This window comes from Cetorhinus maximus, chromosome 7, assembly GCF_964194155.1.
Source record: "Cetorhinus maximus chromosome 7, sCetMax3.hap1.1, whole genome shotgun sequence".
In the NCBI taxonomy this organism is placed as follows: Eukaryota; Metazoa; Chordata; class Chondrichthyes; order Lamniformes; family Cetorhinidae; genus Cetorhinus; species Cetorhinus maximus.
The window spans coordinates 2352229-2373210 of record NC_135885.1 but is presented as its reverse complement, the minus strand read 5'-3'; the positions used below and the strand labels follow the sequence as shown (position 1 = coordinate 2373210).

Below are 20982 nucleotides of genomic sequence, written 5' to 3'. Positions count from 1 at the left end.
ATGAGGTTTCCAACAGCTATTAAAAATTAAATAAAAAAATTTAAATTTCATTTATAACATCTCGCTGCCCATGTGACTGAGGGGACTTGTTTTTAACATTGCTAAGTTTTTTGTTTTAAAATCTTCAGCTCCCTGAAGCCGCTCTGTGCCTCCGGGAGCTTTCACTGCGTATATCCGCGTAATGTTGCATGACGCACCAGTGTCTATCTGACACTCCACGTTCACTGGATACTCTCCCTCTGCCGTCATCGTTGTAACATCACAAACTATTTCTGATCTATAGGACGGAACCAAAACAAGAACAAAAAGTGCTGGAAGAACATCTGTGGGGAGAAAGACAGAGTTAACATTTCGAGTCCGTACGACTCTTCTTCAGAACTAAAGAGAAGTAAAAATATGGTGAAATATATACTGTTTAAGTGGGGGGGGGAGGTCGGGGGGGGGGACAGGTGAAGCTGGATAAAAGCTGCCCACAGACGCTGTCAGACCTGCTGAGTTTTTCCAGCACTTTTTGTTTTTGCTTCAGATTTCCAGCATTTTGCCTTTAACTTGACGGAACCAGCCTGTAGTGTGGTGTATAGAGCTTCATCAGAATCTTCCACTGATACCTCTCCAGTGACCATCTGTATCGGGTTGTTTTCCTTCTTTCTAGCCAAACACTTGTGTGTGAAATGATTCTGCTTCTTGTAGTTAAAACACTGCTTTCCCCACACTGGACAACCCTTCTTTTCCTTTGTATACTGTCCTCCGCAGTATTTGCATCCTGCCCTTTGTCCGGAATGTTCTGCTCTTTCAGTCGGGAATGTCTGTCAGTGTAATGTATCTCCTGGTCCGTTCTGCTATTCTTGTGGCCCAGCTGACATTTTACAACCTCTGGGCTTCTGCAAACTTCTATCACTTTCTGAAGAGTAAGTTTCTCCTCTCCCAGTAGACTTGCTCTCACTACAGGATCTCTTATCCCTAAGATGATTCTATCTTTAATGAGATCATCTTTCAGTTGGCTGAATTCGCATGATTCTGCAAGTAGTGTTACTGCAGTCACATACTGATCAATGGACTTTTTTTCACCATGAGCCCTAATGTTGAACACATATTGTTCATAAGTTACATTCACTTGGGGTTCAAAGAGTGCCTGCAATGTTTTCAAGGTCTCTGCCATCTTTTATTTTGTTCTTCAGAGAGAGGTTGGGTGGAATACAATTTGTCACAGTTGCTCCCCAGCAGTGTTAAAAATGTTGCTACTCATATTGGCTCCAGCTTGTTAATTAACTCTGTTGCAATCTCGTAGTTTTGCCATTGCAAGTGGAAAAACTGTCAGTTCATCCACGCATCGCCTTTCGTTTCAACAGGAGCTGGGAGTGTAAAATTCACTGTCATATTTGTCTAACCCAGTATTTTACTTGCAGCTTTCAGGTTGCGTTAGCTTTTCCTTGTCTGTGCTTTTTTTTTTTCAGCAGCTTTTAGCAGCTTGGAACATTTCAACATTCCTCTTTTCAAAACTCTATCTCATTTCCAATCCTGACACCATGTTACAAGCTCAAAGACTACTGTCTTTCTAGTGTAGCATCTTTATTGAACTGAATGTAAGATGACTACCTGCAGGAGATCCCTCATGGCAGAGGTCACATGACTACAGCAAGCCAGATATGACACGTAGTTATGATTGCATTTCGAAACCCAAACACTGGCGGCTGTGACTTTGGCCTCCTGGGCCCTATGTTCTGAAACTCTCTCTCTAAACTCTCTAACTCACCACACCCCCACTTCCTCCTTTAAGATAATCCTTAAAACTTTCCTCCTTGACCAAGCTTTTAGTTACTTGTTCCTAACATCTCCCTCCGTGTCTTGATGTCAATTGTTATCTGATGCCCCTGTGAGCTTACTGTGTTAAGGTGCTATATAATACAAGTTGTTGTTGAAATAGAGAGTTGCCCCTCAGCTGCACTGCTGGGGACTGAGTTGCAATGGTCAGTATTTGACCCACTGACCCACCCATTCCCAGGGTAGTCCCAGCTCCCTTATCCCATTCAAAAAAAATGTGGAGAGGTGTGGGCGGACTCACCTGTGTTAAACCTGATGGCCATATTGAGCAGGTAGATGAGATCTGATAGGTAATCCAGAGTAAGCCACACAGCCAGGTAATTGTACTGAAGATCAATAAAGCTGCACCTGACGACCAATCAGAGTGAGTACTGAACAAGCCAAATAACAAGCTTTTGTCAAAAAGAGACCAAGTGTTTCATTCATCCAGATCCCACACCATAGGTAACCTCTCCCTCAATTCTCTATCTGAACTACCTGAAAAATATTCACCAATGTTTTGGTTGTGATCATTGAAGTCACTTATTATACCCGCTTGATATGAGACTTCTCTCTCTCTCTCTCTCTCTCTGTCACTTTCTATCACTTTCTGTCTCTATGTCACTATCCCTTTCTTTCTCTGTCTCCCTCTCTTCCTCTCTGTCATTCTCTATCACTTTCTATCTCTCTGTCACTATCACTTTCCCACTCTCTCTGTCTATCTATCTCTTTCCCTCTCTCTGCCCATCCCTTCTTCACATTACCCACACTTTAATTTGTTTCTATCTAGTGCCAGTTCTTGTAGTATAGGGTCTGACACATAAAGGGTGAACATGGGACTGAGTACAGTGTCACGCACAGAGTGATGTAAGAGATCACATGACCCGCACCTCGGGGTCAGTGCAGTATTGGACAGAGCCGTGTGTAGAAGCAAGCATGGAGACAGCTCCAAGCTTGGACCTTTATGGTGCCTATGTATATAGTTTCCCGTAGTTAATAAATACTTAATGTTGAACTTCCCAAGAATACAAATATCTTAAGAACAACCAAACTATGCTCAACATCTTACATAAGTTTTAAAAGGGCGGAATTCTCCTGGTCGGATTGGGGCAAGATTGACTGGGAGGAATTTCAGACATGTAAGTGTCAGCAGGCTCCAGGTGATCAGATGAGGATCCTCAGTGGGACAGGCGACCTGTCCGACGGTGGACAGCCCATCCCCGCCCCCCCCACCCCCCCTCCACCCAATGAGGCACAAGTTCAGCAGGCACCAGTAGGCAACTTGCCAGCAGCTTGCCTGGTGGAGTGAGTGGTGTCCACAAGGCCTCATACACTTACCCTGTCACCGGAACCACAGCTATATCAGCCATCCATCCTATAAAAGGATTTCACCTCAATCGAATACCCCTTCAGGGGGCACCTCAAGGTTGAGGAGTCTTCCCATTCCCCCCTCCGACAGCGACAGTGCTGACCTCAGCTGGTGGGGCTGCCGACCTTCAAGGACTACAGGCCCTGTGGTGGCCCTGGTGCCTGAGGAACCAGGTCCCCCAGTTCCCCTCCCATCACCTTCTTCATTGCTTGGCTGATCTGGAATTGCCCTTTTAATTGGCCGGCCCCAGGAATCTCCCAGGTGTGCGCCCTGATAGGCAGAGTCGGGCCAGGATCGGGAAATAGTGCCGACCTTCAGGTATTTTTCCAATGCTGAAGATTCCATTCGGAGAAAGTTGGTTCTGGGAAATGGTGTGGGCCCAAGTGGATCAAGTGTCAGTGAGAGAACACTTAGGGGACAGTGATCACTGTATCATAAGGTTATGAAGCAATCCAGAGTAAAATTAATTAATTGGGGGAGGGCCAGCATCAATAGTGCAAGAATGTACCTGGCCTGGGTAAGTTGGAATTGAATATTGGCAGGTAAATTACAACGGAAGAAATTGGCTGCCATTGAAGAGGAAATGGCTCAGGGACAGTCAAAGTATGTATTTGTTTTACTCACTCACAGGTGCAGACCAGGCCAGCATTTACTGCCCATCCCTAATTACCCTTGTTCAGAGGGCAATTAAGAGTCAACCACATTGCTGTGGGTCTGGAGTCACATGTAGGCCAGGCCAGGTAAGGACAGCAGATTTCCTTCCCTAAAGGGCATCAGATGGGTTTTTACAACAATCGACAATGGTTTCCTGGTCACCATCAGACTTTTAATTCCAGATTTTTACTGAATTCAAATTTCACCACCTGCTGTGGTGGGATTCGAACCCCAGCCCCCAGAGCATTACCCTGGGTTTATCTGGAATATTAGTCCAGTGACAATACCGCGATGCCACCACCTCCCCAAATATTCCCACAAAGAAGAAAGGTAGGACAAATAAATCCATAGTTTTCTGATGAGCTTCAGGTGGATAATACAACAGAAAACCAGGCTGAATATAGTGAGTTCAGAAGGAAAGCGAAAAAACAAATAATTGAAGACATGAGCGAGTATAAGAAGCGACTGGCAGCTACATAAAAGGGAATCCAAAACTCTTCTATTGGCCTAGAAATAGAAAAAAAACAGGGGAGGATGAAGGGAAGTTAATTAGAGGCCAAGAATGGGATTGGGAAAGGGCTTGGCTGAGGAACTAAATGAGTACTTTGCATCTTTCTTTACCAAGGAATGACTGGGAGGGGCTTGCTACCAATCATTTAAAATGGCCACAACTTGTCCATCAAACTGTATCCCGCTTTGAGTCCCAACGTCTTAATGATGAGGCAGAGCGGCAGCAGAGAAGGAAAGAAAAGGAAATAAACCCTGCACTCCGGATCCCACTGCCTCAGGGGACATGTTCCCAAAGATCTGTGGGTGGAGAATCGGCGGCATCAGTCACATGACCACCCATGGCAGAAACTCGCAAGCCTGAGTAAACATCATCCTCGAATCGAGGGGCAGCCAATGATGAGCAAAGAGAATGATTCTGCCCAAATCAGAGCGAAAGGGGAAGTGGTTGAGACATTGGACAGGCTAAAAGTTGATAATGAGGGGGCATTAGATAGGCTGCCTGTACTTAAAGTTGAGAAGTCACCAGATGAGATGCATCTGAGGATACTGAGGGAGGTGAGAATGGAAATTGCTGAGGCACTGGCCAGAACCTTTAAGTCTTCCTTAGACTCAGGGCTGAGGCCAGAGGACTGGAGAATTGCAAACGTTACACCCTTGTTCAAAAGGAGTAAAGATAACAACCACTGGCCAGTCAGTTTAAAATTAGCGGTGGGGAAGCTTCTTGAAATGATCATTTGGAACAAACTTAATAGTCTTTTGGGCACAGGGTGTATGACACAGAAACAGGCTATTCAGCCCAACGAGTTCATGCCAGTGTTTCTACTCCAGCCAAGCCTCCCCCCATCATAACCCTCTATTCCCTCCTTCCTCAACTGTTTGTCTAGCTTCCCCTTAAAATGCCAAACTATTCCTTATAACTACTCCCTGTGGTAGTGAGTTCCACGTTCTCACCATTCTCTCTGGGTAAGGAAGTTTCTTCTGGATTCCCTATTGGATTTTTTGGGTGACTATCTTATACTGACAGCCTCTCGTTCTGCTCTTCCCCACAAGAGGAAACATTCTCTCTGTGTCAACTTGATCAAAACCTTTCATCATTTTAAAGACCTCTATAAGGTCACCCCTCAGTCTTCTTTTTTCAAGAGAGGAGACCCAGCCTGTCAATCCTTTCCCGATATTTGTACCCACACATCTCGGGTTTGTAAATCTTCTCTGCACCCTCTCCATGTCTCGATATTCCTTTTATAATATGGTGACCAGGGCTACACACAGTTCTCCAAGTGTGGGTCTGACCAAGGTTCGATACAGATTCAGCATTAACTTCCCTGCTTTTCGGGAGGGATTTTCCATTTTGAAACAAAGTGCAGTGGTGGGCAGATTCGCTGCTCGGAATGCTGGGAAATTGCGCCCAATTCCACAATGAGAAGCCCATTAATTATGCCCAGGTGAGTATCTCCCCGAATCACCGGGCGCTGGCTGGTCCACTGGGCCATTACCCGAGGGGCTGAAAGGTCCACGTGCCATATTTAAAGGGCCCCAAACGCACACATCTTACCCTCTCCAGCCCGGCTGTCTCCAGGAGAACCACAGATGCCTGGCAAGCTTCTGCCCCACAGCCTCACAGCCTTGACCCGAGGAGTGCAGCAGCATTGGGATGTGTTTTACCCTGGGGACCCCTCCAAGAAGAACACCAACTCTCCAACCTGGGAGGCCATCGCAGGGGAGGTCAGTGCGACTGGCCAGCGCACCCATAATAAGACCCAGTGCAGGAGGAGGATGAATGATCTCAACCGCTCCGCCAGGGTAAACCATGTTTCAATTCCCTCCAATGTGAAACTCTCATCATGGCATTATCTACTCAAAGGGCTACTGTCTTCAGGGATCCCATACAACCATTAATGTGAGACACTTATCACCATGGATTGTCTCATGGAAACTTTCACATCACCACCACCCCATCCATCAGGCTGTTCGCACCCTTTCCTCAGCACCTCCTGAGGAGGGCTCACCACACACAGGGGGCATGTTTCCCAAGCTCTGCTCCATCCCTTCTCATCACACATTTAGGGGACGCAGTGGCATAGTGGTGTTTACACCAGACTAGTAACCCAGAGACCCGGAGTAATACTCTGGGGAACTGGGTTCAATGAAATTTGTATTCACTAAAAACCTGGAATCTAATGATGACCATGGAACCATTGTCGATTGTCATAAAAACCCATCTGGTTCACTAATGTCCTTTAGGGAAGGAAATCTGCCGTCCTTACCTAGTCTGGACTACATGTGACTCCAAACCCACAACAATATCCAGGCTTGGGCTGACAAGTGGCAAGTAACATTCATGCCACACAAGTGTCAGGTAATGACCATCTCCAACAAGAGAGAATAGGTGGAATTGTCCCAGATTTGCACTAGTGGGCAGTAGTGGGCAGGCAAATTGGCAACAATGGTGGGTTTTCACACTGTATCGTCCCAAACCCACCGTATTACTTATGCATTCCCGGGATACAAGCCGTTTCCAAGGCGGGTAGGCTCCAATTCGCCTGCCACACCATCACCTCACCATCACCTCGCCGCTTCATCGCGCCAGGCACCGCGTTTAACGTGCAGCCGCGCTCAGCGCTTCCAGCCCAGGACTGCAGTAAAGAAGACATGGACCCAAAAGGCAAGAAGACTGTTTTGGTCACTGTGGAGGCTGCGCTGTGATGTCCTCTACCCCCCACTCTGGCCGCAGGAGGGGCAGCTACATTACCCCTCCGGTTTGGTAGGCGATGGCAGTGGTGGTCAGTGCCAATGCTGCACAGAAGAGGTTGGCCATCCAGTGCAGAAAGAGGGTGAATGATCTCATCTGTGCTGCCAGGGTAAGGCAACCATCTCATCGCTCTAAACTCACACTCACAAACCCATCACACACTCACTGGCATCTCACTCACTGCCAGCTCAAGGGACATCACCACTCACTCTCTCACACACACCCTCACATCTCCATCTGGCCTCATCTCCTCTGGAGACTGTCTCCTCAGCCCTCACCATCTTGAGGCAACTTTCACAGATCAACATGTGCCCCCACACCCACCCTGGGATACCCTCCTTCACCAGTGCAGCCCTCACCCTGCAGCCTCTTCCCTTGCCTGAGACCACTTCTCCCACTTTGCCAAGCAATGTGGTTGACTCTTAACTGCCCTCTGAAATGCCCTAACAAGCCACTCAGTTGTAACAAATCACTACAAAGTCTCAAAAAAAGGAATGAAACTGAACGGACCACCCGGCATCGACCTAGGCACTGGAAACGACACCAGCAATCGCAGTCCTGTCAACCCTGCAAAGTCCCCCTTACTAATATCTGGGGGCTAGTGCCAAAATTGGGAGAGCTGTCTCACAGACTAGTCAAGCAACAGCCTGACATAGTCATCTTCACAGGATCATATCTTACAGATAATGTCCCAGACTCCACCATCACCATCCCTGGGTATGTCCTGTCCCACCGGCAGGACAGACCCAGCAGAGGTAGCGGCACAGTGGTATACAGTCAGGAGGGAGTTACCCTGGGAGTCCTCAACATCGACTCCGGACCCCATGAAGTCTCATGGCCTCAGGTCAAACATGGGCAAGGAAACCTCCTGCTGATTACCTCGTACCACCCTCCCTCAGCTGATGAATCAGTGCCCCTCCATGTTGAACGCCACTTGGAGGAAGCACGGAAGGTGGCAAGGGCACAGAATATACTCTGGGTGGGGGACTTTAATGTCCATCACCAAGAGTGGCTCGGTAGCACCACTACTGACCGAGCTGGCCGAGTCCTAAAGGACACAACTGCTAGACTGGGTCTGCAGCAGGTGGTGAGGGAACCAACAAGAGGGAAAAACATACATGACCTCATCCTCACCAACCTGCCTGCCGCAGATGCATCTGTCCATGACAGTATCGGTAGGAGTGACCACCACACAGTCGTTGTGGAGATGAAGTCCCACCTTCACATTGAGGATACCCTCCATCATGTTTTGTGGCACTACCACCGTGCTAAATGGGATAGGTTTTGAACAGATCTAGCAACTCAAGACTGGGCATCCATGAGGCACTGTGGGCCATCAGCAGCAACAGAATTGTACTCGAACACAATCTGTAACCTCATGTCCCGGCATATCCCCCACTCTACCATTACCATCAAGCCAGGGGATCAACTCTGGTTCAATGAAGAGTGACGGAGGGCATGCCAGGAGCAGCACCAGGCACACCTAAAAATGAGGTGTCAACCTGGTGAAGGTATAACACAGGACTACTTGTGTGCCAAACAGCATAAGCAGCAAGTGATGGACAGAGCTAAGTGATCCCACAACCAATGGATCAGATCTAAGCTCTGCAGTCCTGCCACATCCAGTTGCGAATGGTGGTGGACAATTAAACAACTCACTGGAGGAGGACGTTCTACAAATATCCCCATCCTCAATGATGGAGGAGCCCAGCACATCAATGCAAAGATAAGGCTGAAGCATTTGCTACAATCTTCAACCAGAAGTGCCGAGTGGATGATCCATCTCGGCCTCCTCCGGAGGTCCCCAGCATCACAGATGCCAGTCTTCAGCCAATTCGATTCACTCCATGAGATATTAAGAAACAGCTGAAGGCACAGGATACTGCAAAGGCTATGGGCCCTGACAATGTTCTGGCAATAGTACTGAAGACTTGTGCTCCAGAACTTGCCGCGCCCCTAGCCAAGCTGTTCCAGTACAGCTACAACACTGGCATCTACCCGGCTATGTGGAAAATTGCCCAGGTATGTCCTGTACACAAAAAGCAGGACAAATCCAACCCATCCAATTAGCGCCCCATCAGTCTACTCTCGATCATCAGTAAAGTAATGGAAGGGGTCTTCAACAGTGCTATCAAGTGGCACTTGCTTAGCAATAACCTGCTCACTGATGCCTAGTTTGGGTTCCGCCAGGGCCACTCAGCTCCTGACCTCATTACAGCCTTGGTTCAAACATGGTCAAAAGAGCTGAACTCCCGAGGTGGGGTGAGAGTGACTGCCCTTGACATCAAGGCAGCATTTGACTGAGTGTGGCATCAAGGAGCCCTAGCAAAACTGGAGTCAATGGGAATCAGGGGGAAAACTCTCCACTGGTTGGAGTCATACCTAGCACAAAGGAAGATGGTTGTGAACAAGGAGCCAAAGGCAAGGAGATATTCTTGGGAGTCTCTTGGGACATTCTTGGGATAATAGTGAACATAGGGTACAAGTGATTAACACCCATGCCCAGACTATGCAACTACATCTTCTTAACCTCCCTATCCCTCACACATCTCTATATTAAATTCCCTCTGCTATTTATCTGCCCATTCTGATAGACTATCTATGTCTTGTTGCAGTCGATTGGTTTCATCCTCACTGTTTGCCATTCCTCCAAGTTTGGTCCCATCGACAAATTTTTAAATTTTACTCTGTATTCCAATATCAAATCATTTATACATATCAAAAAATACAATGGTCCTAGCACTGACCCTTGGGGAACAGCACTGTCTACCATCGTCCAGTATGAAAAGTAACCATTTTCCATGGCTCACTGCTTTCTGTCCTAAAGTCAATATTTTATTATCTAATTGGACACTGACCCTCCTATCTATGAGTCTGGTTTTGTTCAGTCAGGCCGCTGCTATCTCATCCCTAGACTCTTTTAAAACACTTGGATGTAATCCATCCACAACAACTGTTTTGTTCTCTTTGGGTTTATTTTGTTGATTTAATACATCCCCCTTTTATTGAAAATGCTCATTGATCTTCTCATCATCAATGTCATGTCCACCTGCTCTAGCTCGCTGGTAAACACCGAAACAAAATAATAATTGAATATTCCTCCCTGTGGTAGTATCCTGTCTACCCCTTGGTGGTCCGATTCCCATCACAGTCTTCCTGTTTTCATTGATGCATCTGTTAAACATTTCACTACCTTGTTTTATGTTCATTGATAATTTAATTTCATGATTCCTCTTTTCCTTCCTAATTATTTTTGACTTCTCCCCCAATGTCTTTTTATTCCCTCTGATCATGCAATCAATCCTCTGCTGACTGTGCACTTAGGGCAGACTTTTACATCCTGTGGGCGGGTGCATGCCCGACCCAATCGGGTGTAAAATACTGCACAATAACGTCATCACTTGCCCGACGTCACCGCGCAGTCACCTGATATTTCAGTTGGCGGGCGTGTGTGAGAGCCGGTAGTGCGCCTGCCAGCAATTAAGGGGCCTATTAAAGCCATTAAAGTAGCAATTGACTGCGATTTTTCATTGCTTGCCCAACCTGACAGTTGGCAGGTGGGTGAATCGGCCAGGCGGCTTTTGCATTTCTGAGGAAACCTAATCCAAAGGTGGGATGAGGTTTCCGATATCATCTAAAAAAAATAAAAATATTTGGGCGGAATTTTTATAATCTACATGTTCAGGTGAGTGAGTCCGATGTGTGGACATTTGTTTCTGCATTTTAAAATCTTTATTTATTGGTTTTAAACTCTCCAGCTGCCTGAGGCAGCGCTCTGCCTTCAGGGAGCTTTCGGTCCACCCTCCCCGGTGCCCGCGCTTACATCAGCGCCAGCTCTCCTCCCGCCCCCACCCCGGCAGCGCTGAGCCTATCAGTGCGCTTTTCGAGCTGGCTGACTGTTAATTGGCCAGCCAGCATGAAATCGCAGCCGGGGGCCAATCGCGGTTGGCGGGCCATTTCCTGGCCGCTTCCGGGTCCACCCACCGCACCCACCCGCTGACCCAAAAATTCTGCCCATAATGTTTGCCTCTTTCCTAACCCTAAATTATTCCCTTGTCTTTATTCATCCCTGGAGTCTCGCTAGTATTTAGTTTGTCCTTTCCATTTAGCAGAACATATTATCCCTGCACTCTGACCACAGTTTTAAATATTTCCCATTGTTGTTCAACATCGTTGTTTTATTTTGACCATTTTATCTTCCCAAGTTCTGTTCTCAGGCTTTCGAAGTCAACTTTTCACCAATCTGTTAACCTGATCGTCATCATACTTATGTCCTTCTCTATCATCATCTTAGAATATATTATATTATGGTCACTATTGCCTGAATGTTCCCTTACTTGTTTTATCTGCTCTGATTCATTCCCTATTACTAGGTTCAATAGTGATATTTCCCTGTTGGGCTTGTTATATATTGGGTTAGAAAGGAGTCCTGTACAGATTGTGGATAATTTATTCTTTTATCCCCTTTACCTTCCTCTTCTGTTCAATTAATATCAGGGTAGTAAAAATCCCCCATGATTATTATTCTGTGTCATTTAGTCAATTTTCTAATCTGCCTGCATATTTCTTCCTCCACCTCACTTCCACTGTTAAGTGGTTTGTAGACAACACCAATCAATGTGATTGATCCTTTATTGTCTTGTATTTCTATCCATATGGATTCAATGTCTGTCTTGTTAATAGCTGCATCCCTTGTTGCTGCTGCCATTAAGTTTCCCAGATAAGTACAGCTAACCTGCCTCCCCTTTTCCCTCTATAATCTTTTCTAAATATGTTTAACCTGCGATGTTTGGTTCCCAAAACTGATCTTTCTGTAGCCATGTCTCAGTAATCCTTACGATGTTTAGCTCCTCCCAACTCATGATTGCTTCCAGCCCCCATTTTATTATGGACACCGTGTGGATTTCTGTCCACACACTTTAACTCATTTGTAATTGGATTTTCTCTTACTTAATTGTTTACCCATCTTTTTAGACTCCATTCTATAGCTCTATTTATTCCTTTGCTATCAATGTTCTCCCTTACTTTATCCTTCCCTAACTTCCCCTGCCCTCTTTTGTTTACATTTAGATTGCTTACATTGCTTGTAGATCCCTCCCCACATCTTACTTGTTTAAAGCTTTTGCCAACTTCCTGTTTACTCTTTCCTGCAGGACATGGGTCTAATCAGGGTTCAAGTGGAGCCTATCCCAAGTGCAGTTCCTTCCTGTCCCAGAACTGCTGCCAGTATCCCATGAAAAGAAGCCCCTCTTCCCACACCAGCCCTTTAGTCACATGTGGAATCTTCTGATCTCTCTGCTCCTATGCCAACTTGCACATGGTTCAAGCAGTGATCTGCAGGTCATAAGCCTTGAGATCCTGCTTTTTAATTCCAAGCCTAACTCCTGTACTTCTCTTTCCCTCTCCCTTAAATTCTAGCTGTATTCTGAGCTTTTCCTGCTCAAATTTGGCCAGGGGAGGGGATTTGGAGTCATAGTTGAGCCCTACATCCAACTTTTCTATCAGTAACTTGAGATCCAAATGTTCTACCAACAACTGCATCAGTTCACTTCTCTCCAGTTTACTGGGTAATTTTAATTGTACCTCCCGAGCTACAGCTTCCAGTTGCTCTGTGCTAAGGGGGCTAATGTTTCACCGTTCAAATTTTCTTGCTTGACCCACATCTGGGCTCCTTAGACCCAGCACCTTCCAAACCCACGACCACTGCCATCTAGAAGGATGGCAACAAGGGATGGGCAATAAATGCTGGCCCAACCAGCGAAGCCCACATCCTGTGAATGAATTTTTTAAAATGTTGCCATTTACTTAGTGTTAGGGGAAAAGGAATTTGCTGTGGTTAGTGACTGTGCTTTAAAATCTGTTCCAGCCACCGAGTTTTTCCTTTTTTGGTTTCCAGTTGGCTCTGTTATCTCAGATTTGGCTCGTGTCTTAACTTGGATTCTAGACAACTTCAAATGGATGTTCCTGGATTTGAGCTCCGGATTTCTGTTACCGACAGGAAGGGGTTAATTTAAACATCCTCTCGTCACCCATCCATAAACGGAAAGGTGTTTTGATTTGCTTCCCCCTGTCAGTGGTGACATGTTTCCCAACCCCTCGGTTTTGGTGCAATCCAATTAATAACCCCACAGCAAACTGGAGAAAGGATGAACTCAAAGGGTTAGTTTATTGGCACAAACTCAAACCGCAGGAGGAGGGTAGTAACTTTGCCTCCTTTGCGTTCATAAAGTAAAAGAGGGATAGAGAAAATAAAGATTTGCAGCACAGAGACCACAGACAAAAGAAAAAAGCAAAATACTGCGAATGCTGGAAATCTGAAACAAAAACAGAAAATGCTGGAAAAACTCAAAGATAAAATCCATCACATTTCTACTTCTCCTTAGCTCTGAAGAAGAGTCACTCGGACTCAGAATGTTAACTCTGTTTCTCTCTCCACAGGTGCTGTCAGGCTGCTGAGATTTTCGGACATTTTCTGTTTTTATTTCAGATTTCCAGCATCCGCGGTATTTTGGTTTTAAGCAGGTGAAGAGTTGGGTCAGCCCTTCGATCATGGCCTTTGCTGTGATGTCCCGGAGGGGGATGTCCTCAGGGAATCTGGTGACTAGGTCCTTTCTGGTTAGGAGGTATTGGTAACCAGTTTTGGTTTTGGGTAAGTTTCAGACATAATCTACCTAACTATAGAGTTCATTATTTCTACCACGTTTGTACTCTGCCCTTCTCCTGCCCTAACCCTTGGACAACCTCCTGAGCCATGGTGCCTCGGTCTGTATTGTGCATGTCCTCCCGGCAGTCTCTCCTTGTCCTCACAGGTAGCAAGTGCATCGTACCTGCTGAACAGGACCAGTGTCTGCAGGACCCTTTTCTCAACCTCTCCTAAATCCCTGCTACCTGACTCCCTACCAGTTACACCCTCCTTTCTCTGACCCTGCTTTTTCCCCTGGGATGTGACTGGATAAGGTATTGTGGATAAAACTGTCTGGAAACTCTTCCCCCTCCCTATGTGTCAGAGTCTCTCCAATCCACACGGCAGCTCATTGAACTCATTCAAGATGGAGACAGTTCCTGCAGAGATCTGCTCAGGCCAGTCTCACCACCCACAAACTCTCACATTCTACAGTCCGGATACACACCCTGCTCTGCAACTCTCAGACTAGCCTTATTTCATTAATTAATTAAAGTTCTTATATAATGATTATTTGTAGTTATACTAAGTAGTTTAACTAGTTAAGTTATAAATTTAGTACAGTGCTTATACTTCCCTGGACTTTGTTTACACTATTGCCCTAGTAAGAGAAAAAAATAAACCTCAAAACTCACCAACCAATCACCTACCTACTTCCTTAAAATTAATGCTTCTGATCTGCAGCTCTCGGGTCTCCTGCTCCTTCTCTCAGACTATCCCTTGTTTTGTAAATTACCAGACCAGCACCTCTTCTGATCTGAATTTCCTCACTCACCAAACTCCCTGAGTTAACTAAGTACCCTGCCAAAGTGGTACGCCATCAAACTACACTTCGTGTTATTTTGTGGAGGAATATGATTGATAAGGAAATCCAGCATGGATTTGTTAAGGGCAAATCATGTTCCTCTAATTTGTGTGAGATTTTTGATAAGTTGATGAGGGGAATGTGGTTGATGTGGTGTACATGGGCTTCCAAAAGGTGTTTGATAAAGTGCCACACAACAGGCTTGTCAGCAGAGTTGAAGCACATGGAATAAAAGGGTCAGTGGCAGCATGGATACAAAGTTGGCCAAGTGAGGGCAAACAGAGAGTGCTGGTGAATGGTTGTTTCTCGGACTGCAGGAAGGTTTATAGTGGAGTTCCCCTGTACTAGAACCCCTTCTTCTCTTGATATATACTAGACTCTGGTGTGCAGGGTGTAATTTCAAAATTTGCTGATGACAGAAAACTTGGGAATATTGTGAACAGTGAGGAGGTTAGTGAGAGACAGCAAGAGGACACAGACAGGCTGGTGGAATGGGTGGCCAATTGGTAGATGAAACTTAATGCAGAGAAGTATGAATTGATCCATTTAGAAGGAAGAACACCGAGAGACAATATAAAATACAGGGTACAATCCCAAAAGGGGGTGCAACAGCAGAGGGACCTGGGTGTATATGAACATAAATCGTTGAATATCACGGGACAGGTTGAGACAGTGGTTAATAAAGCATTCAGTATCCTGGGATTTATTAATAGGGGCATAGAGCACAAAAGCAAAGAAGTTATGATAAACTTGTATAAAACACTGATTCAGCCTCAGCTGGAGTATTGTGTCAAGTTCTGGGTGCCACACTTTAGGAAGGATGTGAAGAATGAAGAAAAGATTCACGAGAATGGTTCCAGGGATGAGGAACTTCAGGTATGAGGATAGATTGGAGAAGTTGGGACTGTTCTCCTTGGAGAAGAGAAGGCTGAGAGGAGATTTGATAGAGGTGTTCAAAATTATGAGGGGTCTGGACAGAGTGATAGGGAGAAACTGTTCCCATTGGTGGAAAGATCGAGAACCAGAGGGCACAGATTTTAAAAAGTGATTAGCAAAAGATCCAGAGGTGACATAAGGAAAATCTTTCTTTACACAGTGAGTGGTTAGGATCTGGAATGCACTGCCTGAGGGAGTTGAGGCAGGTTCAATCACTGCTTTTAAAAGGAAATTGGATAATTATCTGAAGAGCAGGGATACAGGGAAAAAAATATAGGAGTGGCTCTAGGTCAGTTGGTCTTGCAGAGAGCGGGCACGGACACGATGGGCTGAATGGCCTCCTTCTGTGCTGTAACTGTTTTATGATTCTATGATTCTCAACTATCCAATTAATCCCACAGAAATCTTTCACCTTCAAGTTTTTTATCCAATTCCTTTTTTCAAAGTTTTTATTTTCTCTTTCAGGCAGCACCTGCCAGGTCACTACAATCACTGGGTAAAAAAATTCTCCTCACCTCCCTCTGACCAATTCTCTCCAATCCGTGTCCTTTGGTTACTTACCCTCTTGCTACTGGAAACAGTTTCTCCAACACCTCATCAATTTAAAGGCTTCCTTTAAGGCTCCCCTTCTCTGCTCTAAGGAGAGAAGCCAACCACAGCTCCCCCAGACTCTCCACAGAACTGAGCTCCCTCATCCATGGTATCATTGCTATAAACCCCCCTCCCCACGGCCTTGACCTCCAACCTAAAGTGCCACACCCAAATTAGGACAATATTGCAGCTAGGACCTAACTGCAGCTTGTCTTCCCTCCTGTTGAAAAGTGCAGTGACTCTCACCTGCTGACCAGGATGATCCAGTTGTACAGGACCGGGATGGTGGACACAATGAGCCATCGAAAGTACCAATCCCCCATAGGGTCCAGGATCCACCGTGAGTGAGCTCTGTGGGGGCAGTGAAAACAATTACCAGGATAGCACAACAACGCAGTGACATGTTCACATCCGTCAGTGTGATTCATCAACAAGGGGGTGGTAACAGAGCAGTAATGTTACAATTCGTGGTATTGTCACTTGACTAGCACTCCAGAGACCAAGGGTAATACTCTGGGGTTTAAATCCCATCACAGCAGATGGTGAAATTTGAATTCAGTAAAAATCTGGAATTAAAAGTCTGATGATGACCAGGAAACCATCGTCAATTGTTGTAAACACCCATCTGGTTCACTAATGTCCTTTAGGGAAGGAAATCTGCTGTCCTTACCCGGTCTGGCCTACATGTGACTCCAGACCCACAGCAATGTAGTTAACTCTTAACTGCCCTCTGAACAAGGGCAATTAGGGACAGGCAATAAATTCTGGCCTAGCCAGCCCACATCCCATGAAAGAATAAAAAACAATCCAGATGAAAGTTACAGAGACATGGGCCTGAATTTTGCCCTAGGCAGGCACGCGTGATTGGTGGGCCCAGGAGCAGTCAGGAAACATGCCCCCTGCCCGCGATCGGCCCATGACCCTGATTTCACGCTGGCTGGCCAACTAAGTCCCACCCAGCATGAAACACGTCTTCCCAATGGCCGGGAAGGGCCAGGAAGGGTGGGGTGGGGGTCTGTCAGCCGTCGGGTCCAATGGAGACCCAGTGGGCGGGTTAAAATGGGCAGAGACAGCTTCCTGAGACAGCCGGGGGAGAATCATATTCAGCGGTCTGGAGACTGGAGCTATAGCCTCAACAGAGGCTGGAGGTGCCAGGCATAGGGCAGCTCGGGTGGGCACTTGGCCACCCCCGATTTTCATACCAGTGCCGTGCATCCTTGCGGAGGAGGTGGGTGTCGGGTGAGATGCCCTCGTTCCCAGGGATAGTGGGAGGAGGAGCCCCTGCACCAGACCGGAAAAGTCTGGGAGAAGGTGGCAGCTGAGGTCAGTGGCCATGATGTCGTGAGGTGCACATGGGTGCAGAGCCCCAAAAGGTTCAACCAGCTGCTGTGCTCGGCAAGGGTGAGTGCTGTGTTGGCATGGATCAGTGTGGAGAAGTGTTAAGAACATAAGAACTAGGAGCAGGAGTAGGCAATTCAGCCCCTCAAGCCTGCCCCGCCATTCAATATGATCAGGGCTGCCCATCCCCCCATGGAGCTCAGGGGTGTTAGAGTCTGAGTGCTAACTGTCAATGACACTGGAGTTGGCCAAGGGGGTGAGCCCTGGCTGCTTGGGCTGAGTGCCTTGCAGTTCGAGGGCCACAACTCAGATGTGCCCTGTGAGGTGTTCCTCAGCTGGGGTTGGCCAGGCTGCAATGGCGCTGCAGGTAGAGGGCGGACTCATCAATGCTCCTCTGTCCTTTCAGGAGAAGAGGAACCAGAACAACATCAAGAGGCCACGGACTGGCAGAGACCCCCAAACCTCCTAATCCTGAGGAGGTTTGAAATGGAGGCTTTGGAGCTGGAGAGGCGCTACCCACCTCGGTCAGCCGGTCACGGAGAGGCAGGGTCTCTGAGGAAGGTAAGAGTGCAGTGCACAGAGGTGAGAGTGTCGGATTGTGCAGACATTCTAGTGCAGTCTCTTCATTAATGGGAGCCTCAAACCTGGAGTCCCCATTGATCATTGAAAGACGATGGCACCATGATGCAGATCTCCATGGTCTCACCAGGGTGCCTGGCACTCACAGTGACAGTGTGATCACTGTAAATAATGACATGTCGTTGTTCTCCCTTAGATTCTCCAACACGCCCCCAGTCGCAGGGCCCCGAAGAGCCAGGCTTGATACCTCTGGAGTCGTCCATTAGGCGGCAGTTGCTGGATGTCCAGTGGGATGTGCAGGAGGATCTGGGGAGATAGATGGGGGTCTGGGGAGATAGATGAGGGTCTGGGGAGATAGATGAGGGTCTGGGGAGATAGATGAGGGTCTGGGGAGATAGGTGAGGATCTGGGGAGATCCATGAGGGTCTGGGGAGATCCATGAGGGTCTGTGTGTTATGGTCCCTGTGATGGAGGAGTCCATGTGGAGCGTGAGACTGAGCTGACCCTCATGGCCGAGCACACTGCCTCCTCCATTGACAGAGTGGTGACTCTCATGGAGAGGCAGCTCCAGGGACAGGATGAGGGGTTCCTGGGGTTGTGCTCGGACCTGCAGCCCTCACACAGGCACTGACCTCACCCCCTTTTTTATCCCTTTTTTTCAATATTCATCTTCATTTTTTAATTTTGATTTTTTTCATTTTTAATTTTTATTTTTATCCACTTATTTTTATTTTTATTTATTTTCATTTTTATTCATTGTTTTATCCCCACCTTATATCCTATTTTCGATCTTTTTTCCCCACCCCCACAAGGGCCACCTGTCACTTGTTCATAAAAACAAAAAGCTAAAAGCTACTGCGGATGCTGGAAATCCAAAACAAGAACAGAATTACCTGGAAAAACTCAGCAGGTCTGGCAGCATCGGGTCATGAAGACTCGAAACGTTGACTCTTTTCTTCTCCACCGATGCTGCCAGACCTGCTGAGTTTTTCCAGGTAATTCTGTTTTTGTTTTGTCACTTGTTCATGTTGTTCTTTCCAGAGTGGTTACCTTTGTCCTGTTATTATCACATTCTGCTTTCTTATCTCAATGTCACTATCAATACCTCCTTTAGCCCTTGTCAATACCATTAACACCTCCTTTGTGCTTTTGTTTATGATATCTTTGTCAATCTCTCCTTTGCCTCTAGCTATCGCTGACCTTCTATCCAGCTTCACCTGCCCCACCCACCCTTAAACAGCATAACTTTCATCACATTTCTACTTCGCTTTAGCTCTGAAGAAGAGTCATACGGACTCGAAACATTAACTCTGTTTTTTTCTCTCCACAGACGCTGTCAGACCTGCTGAGTTTTTCCAGCATTTTCTGATTTTGTTTCAGATTTCCAGCATCCGCAGTATTTGCTTTTAACTGACCTCAAGTGGTCAGTGCCAGTGTGGGAGATGGCTGAGGCACCCAGTATCCCAGCTAGGTGCCCGTCCATCAGTGGTGAGCAGGGAAGTCCAGAGTGACCTCACGTTGGTGCACAAGCTGCCTGTCGTCTCTGTGGGCTTCTCTCAGGACGCTCTGGATGATGGTAGCAGCTTCTCCGATCCTCTGCCAGTGACTGTGGCATCTGATGAGGGTGCAGTGACTGGGGAGATGCCAGCCATGGCACTGGTCGCTCCCTCCAAGGCGGGGCCAGCACTGGCTCCACTGGCCAGACAACGACCAAGGTCATCAAGGCCAACAGGACAGCAGAGCCAGCAGCTGCCTCCAATGCCAGTGCCAGCGAGGGGGCAGGTACCAAGACGCAACACTTGTAAACGTATGTTTAAGGCACCGTGAGCACAAGAGGGACCGGTCACGGGTGATCTTCTGTTCTGCCGTGTTTTGTTTATATGTTTACTGGTGTGACCATTAACACCAGATATGGTTACGTTCATTATTTTGAGCGTCAAAATGATATAAATTTTGCTTTTGTCATAATGGCCTGAGTGTGCTTCATTGTATTTTTTGATGCAGGGTACACCAGTGTGTAATACTGGACGTGAGAGGCTCTAAGTTTTATTGCACAGGCACTGAGCGGACTCTGGGTTTAAATGAAAGTGTCATTTCAGTCACCTGGGATGGAGGCAGCAGCCCTGGCCTGAGGTCACAGCAGATCTTTGGCAGCCTAGCTGAAGCAGCGTTGGATCAGGACATCCCTGGTGTCCCTGCCTCCCCGGAGGTTACCGAGATCTGCCTCCACACCCTCAGCATTCCCCTCACCGTGCTCCTCTTCACACTCACTACTGGATCCATCCTCTGTGGCCTGTGGAGCTGCATCAAGATCCTCTTCCTCCAGTGGGTCTCCCCTTGTCAGTGTCAGATTGTGGAGAATGCAGCATGCAACCACTATCAGTGACACCCGCTCTGGGGGATATTGTTGTGCATCCCCTGAATGGTCCAGGCTTCAGAAGTGCATCTTCAGAAGACCTATGGTTCTCTCTGTCACCGCCCTTGTGGAGTCATGACTCCTATTATAACGCTGCTCTGCCTCTGTTCTTGGGAGGCGTCATGAGCCACCTTTACAACAGATAGCCCTTATCACCCAGCAGCCATCCATCCAGTCGGGCTGGAGCACTGAAGAGCCTCAGCACCTGGGAGTGTCTCAGGATATAAGCGTCGTGGGAGCTGCCAGGGTACCTTGCCTAGACTTGTAGAATCTGCACCCTGTGGTCACACACTATCTGCATGTTCATGGAGTGGAATCCCTTCCTGTTGACAAAGGCACCGGGCTCACCCACTGGTGCCTGGATCACAAAATCACAGGATCACAGAATTCTTAAGGTGTAGAAGGAGGCCATTCAGCCCATCATGTCTGCATCGGCTCTCTGAGCATTTTAACTTAGTGCCATTCTCCTGCCATTTTCCCCGTAACCCTACACATTGTTTCATTTTAGATAATCATCCAATGCCCTCTTGAATGCCTCAATTGAACCTGCCTC

The 20982-nt window shown here is 47.0% G+C and overlaps 1 protein-coding gene across 1 annotated transcript in view; it reads right to left on the bottom strand.

Moving 5' to 3' along the window:
* The window catches only part of cnga4 (cyclic nucleotide gated channel subunit alpha 4), a 103819-nt gene that overhangs the window by 20064 nt on the left and 62773 nt on the right, over positions 1 to 20982 (bottom strand). Inside the window, exons 2-3 of the mRNA XM_078546100.1 lie at positions 16343 to 16447; positions 2063 to 2169 (exon numbers count right to left, since the gene is read on the bottom strand). Coding sequence (XP_078402226.1) covers positions 2063 to 2169; positions 16343 to 16447 — 212 coding nt within the window. The remainder of the gene's footprint in view (positions 1 to 2062; positions 2170 to 16342; positions 16448 to 20982) is intronic.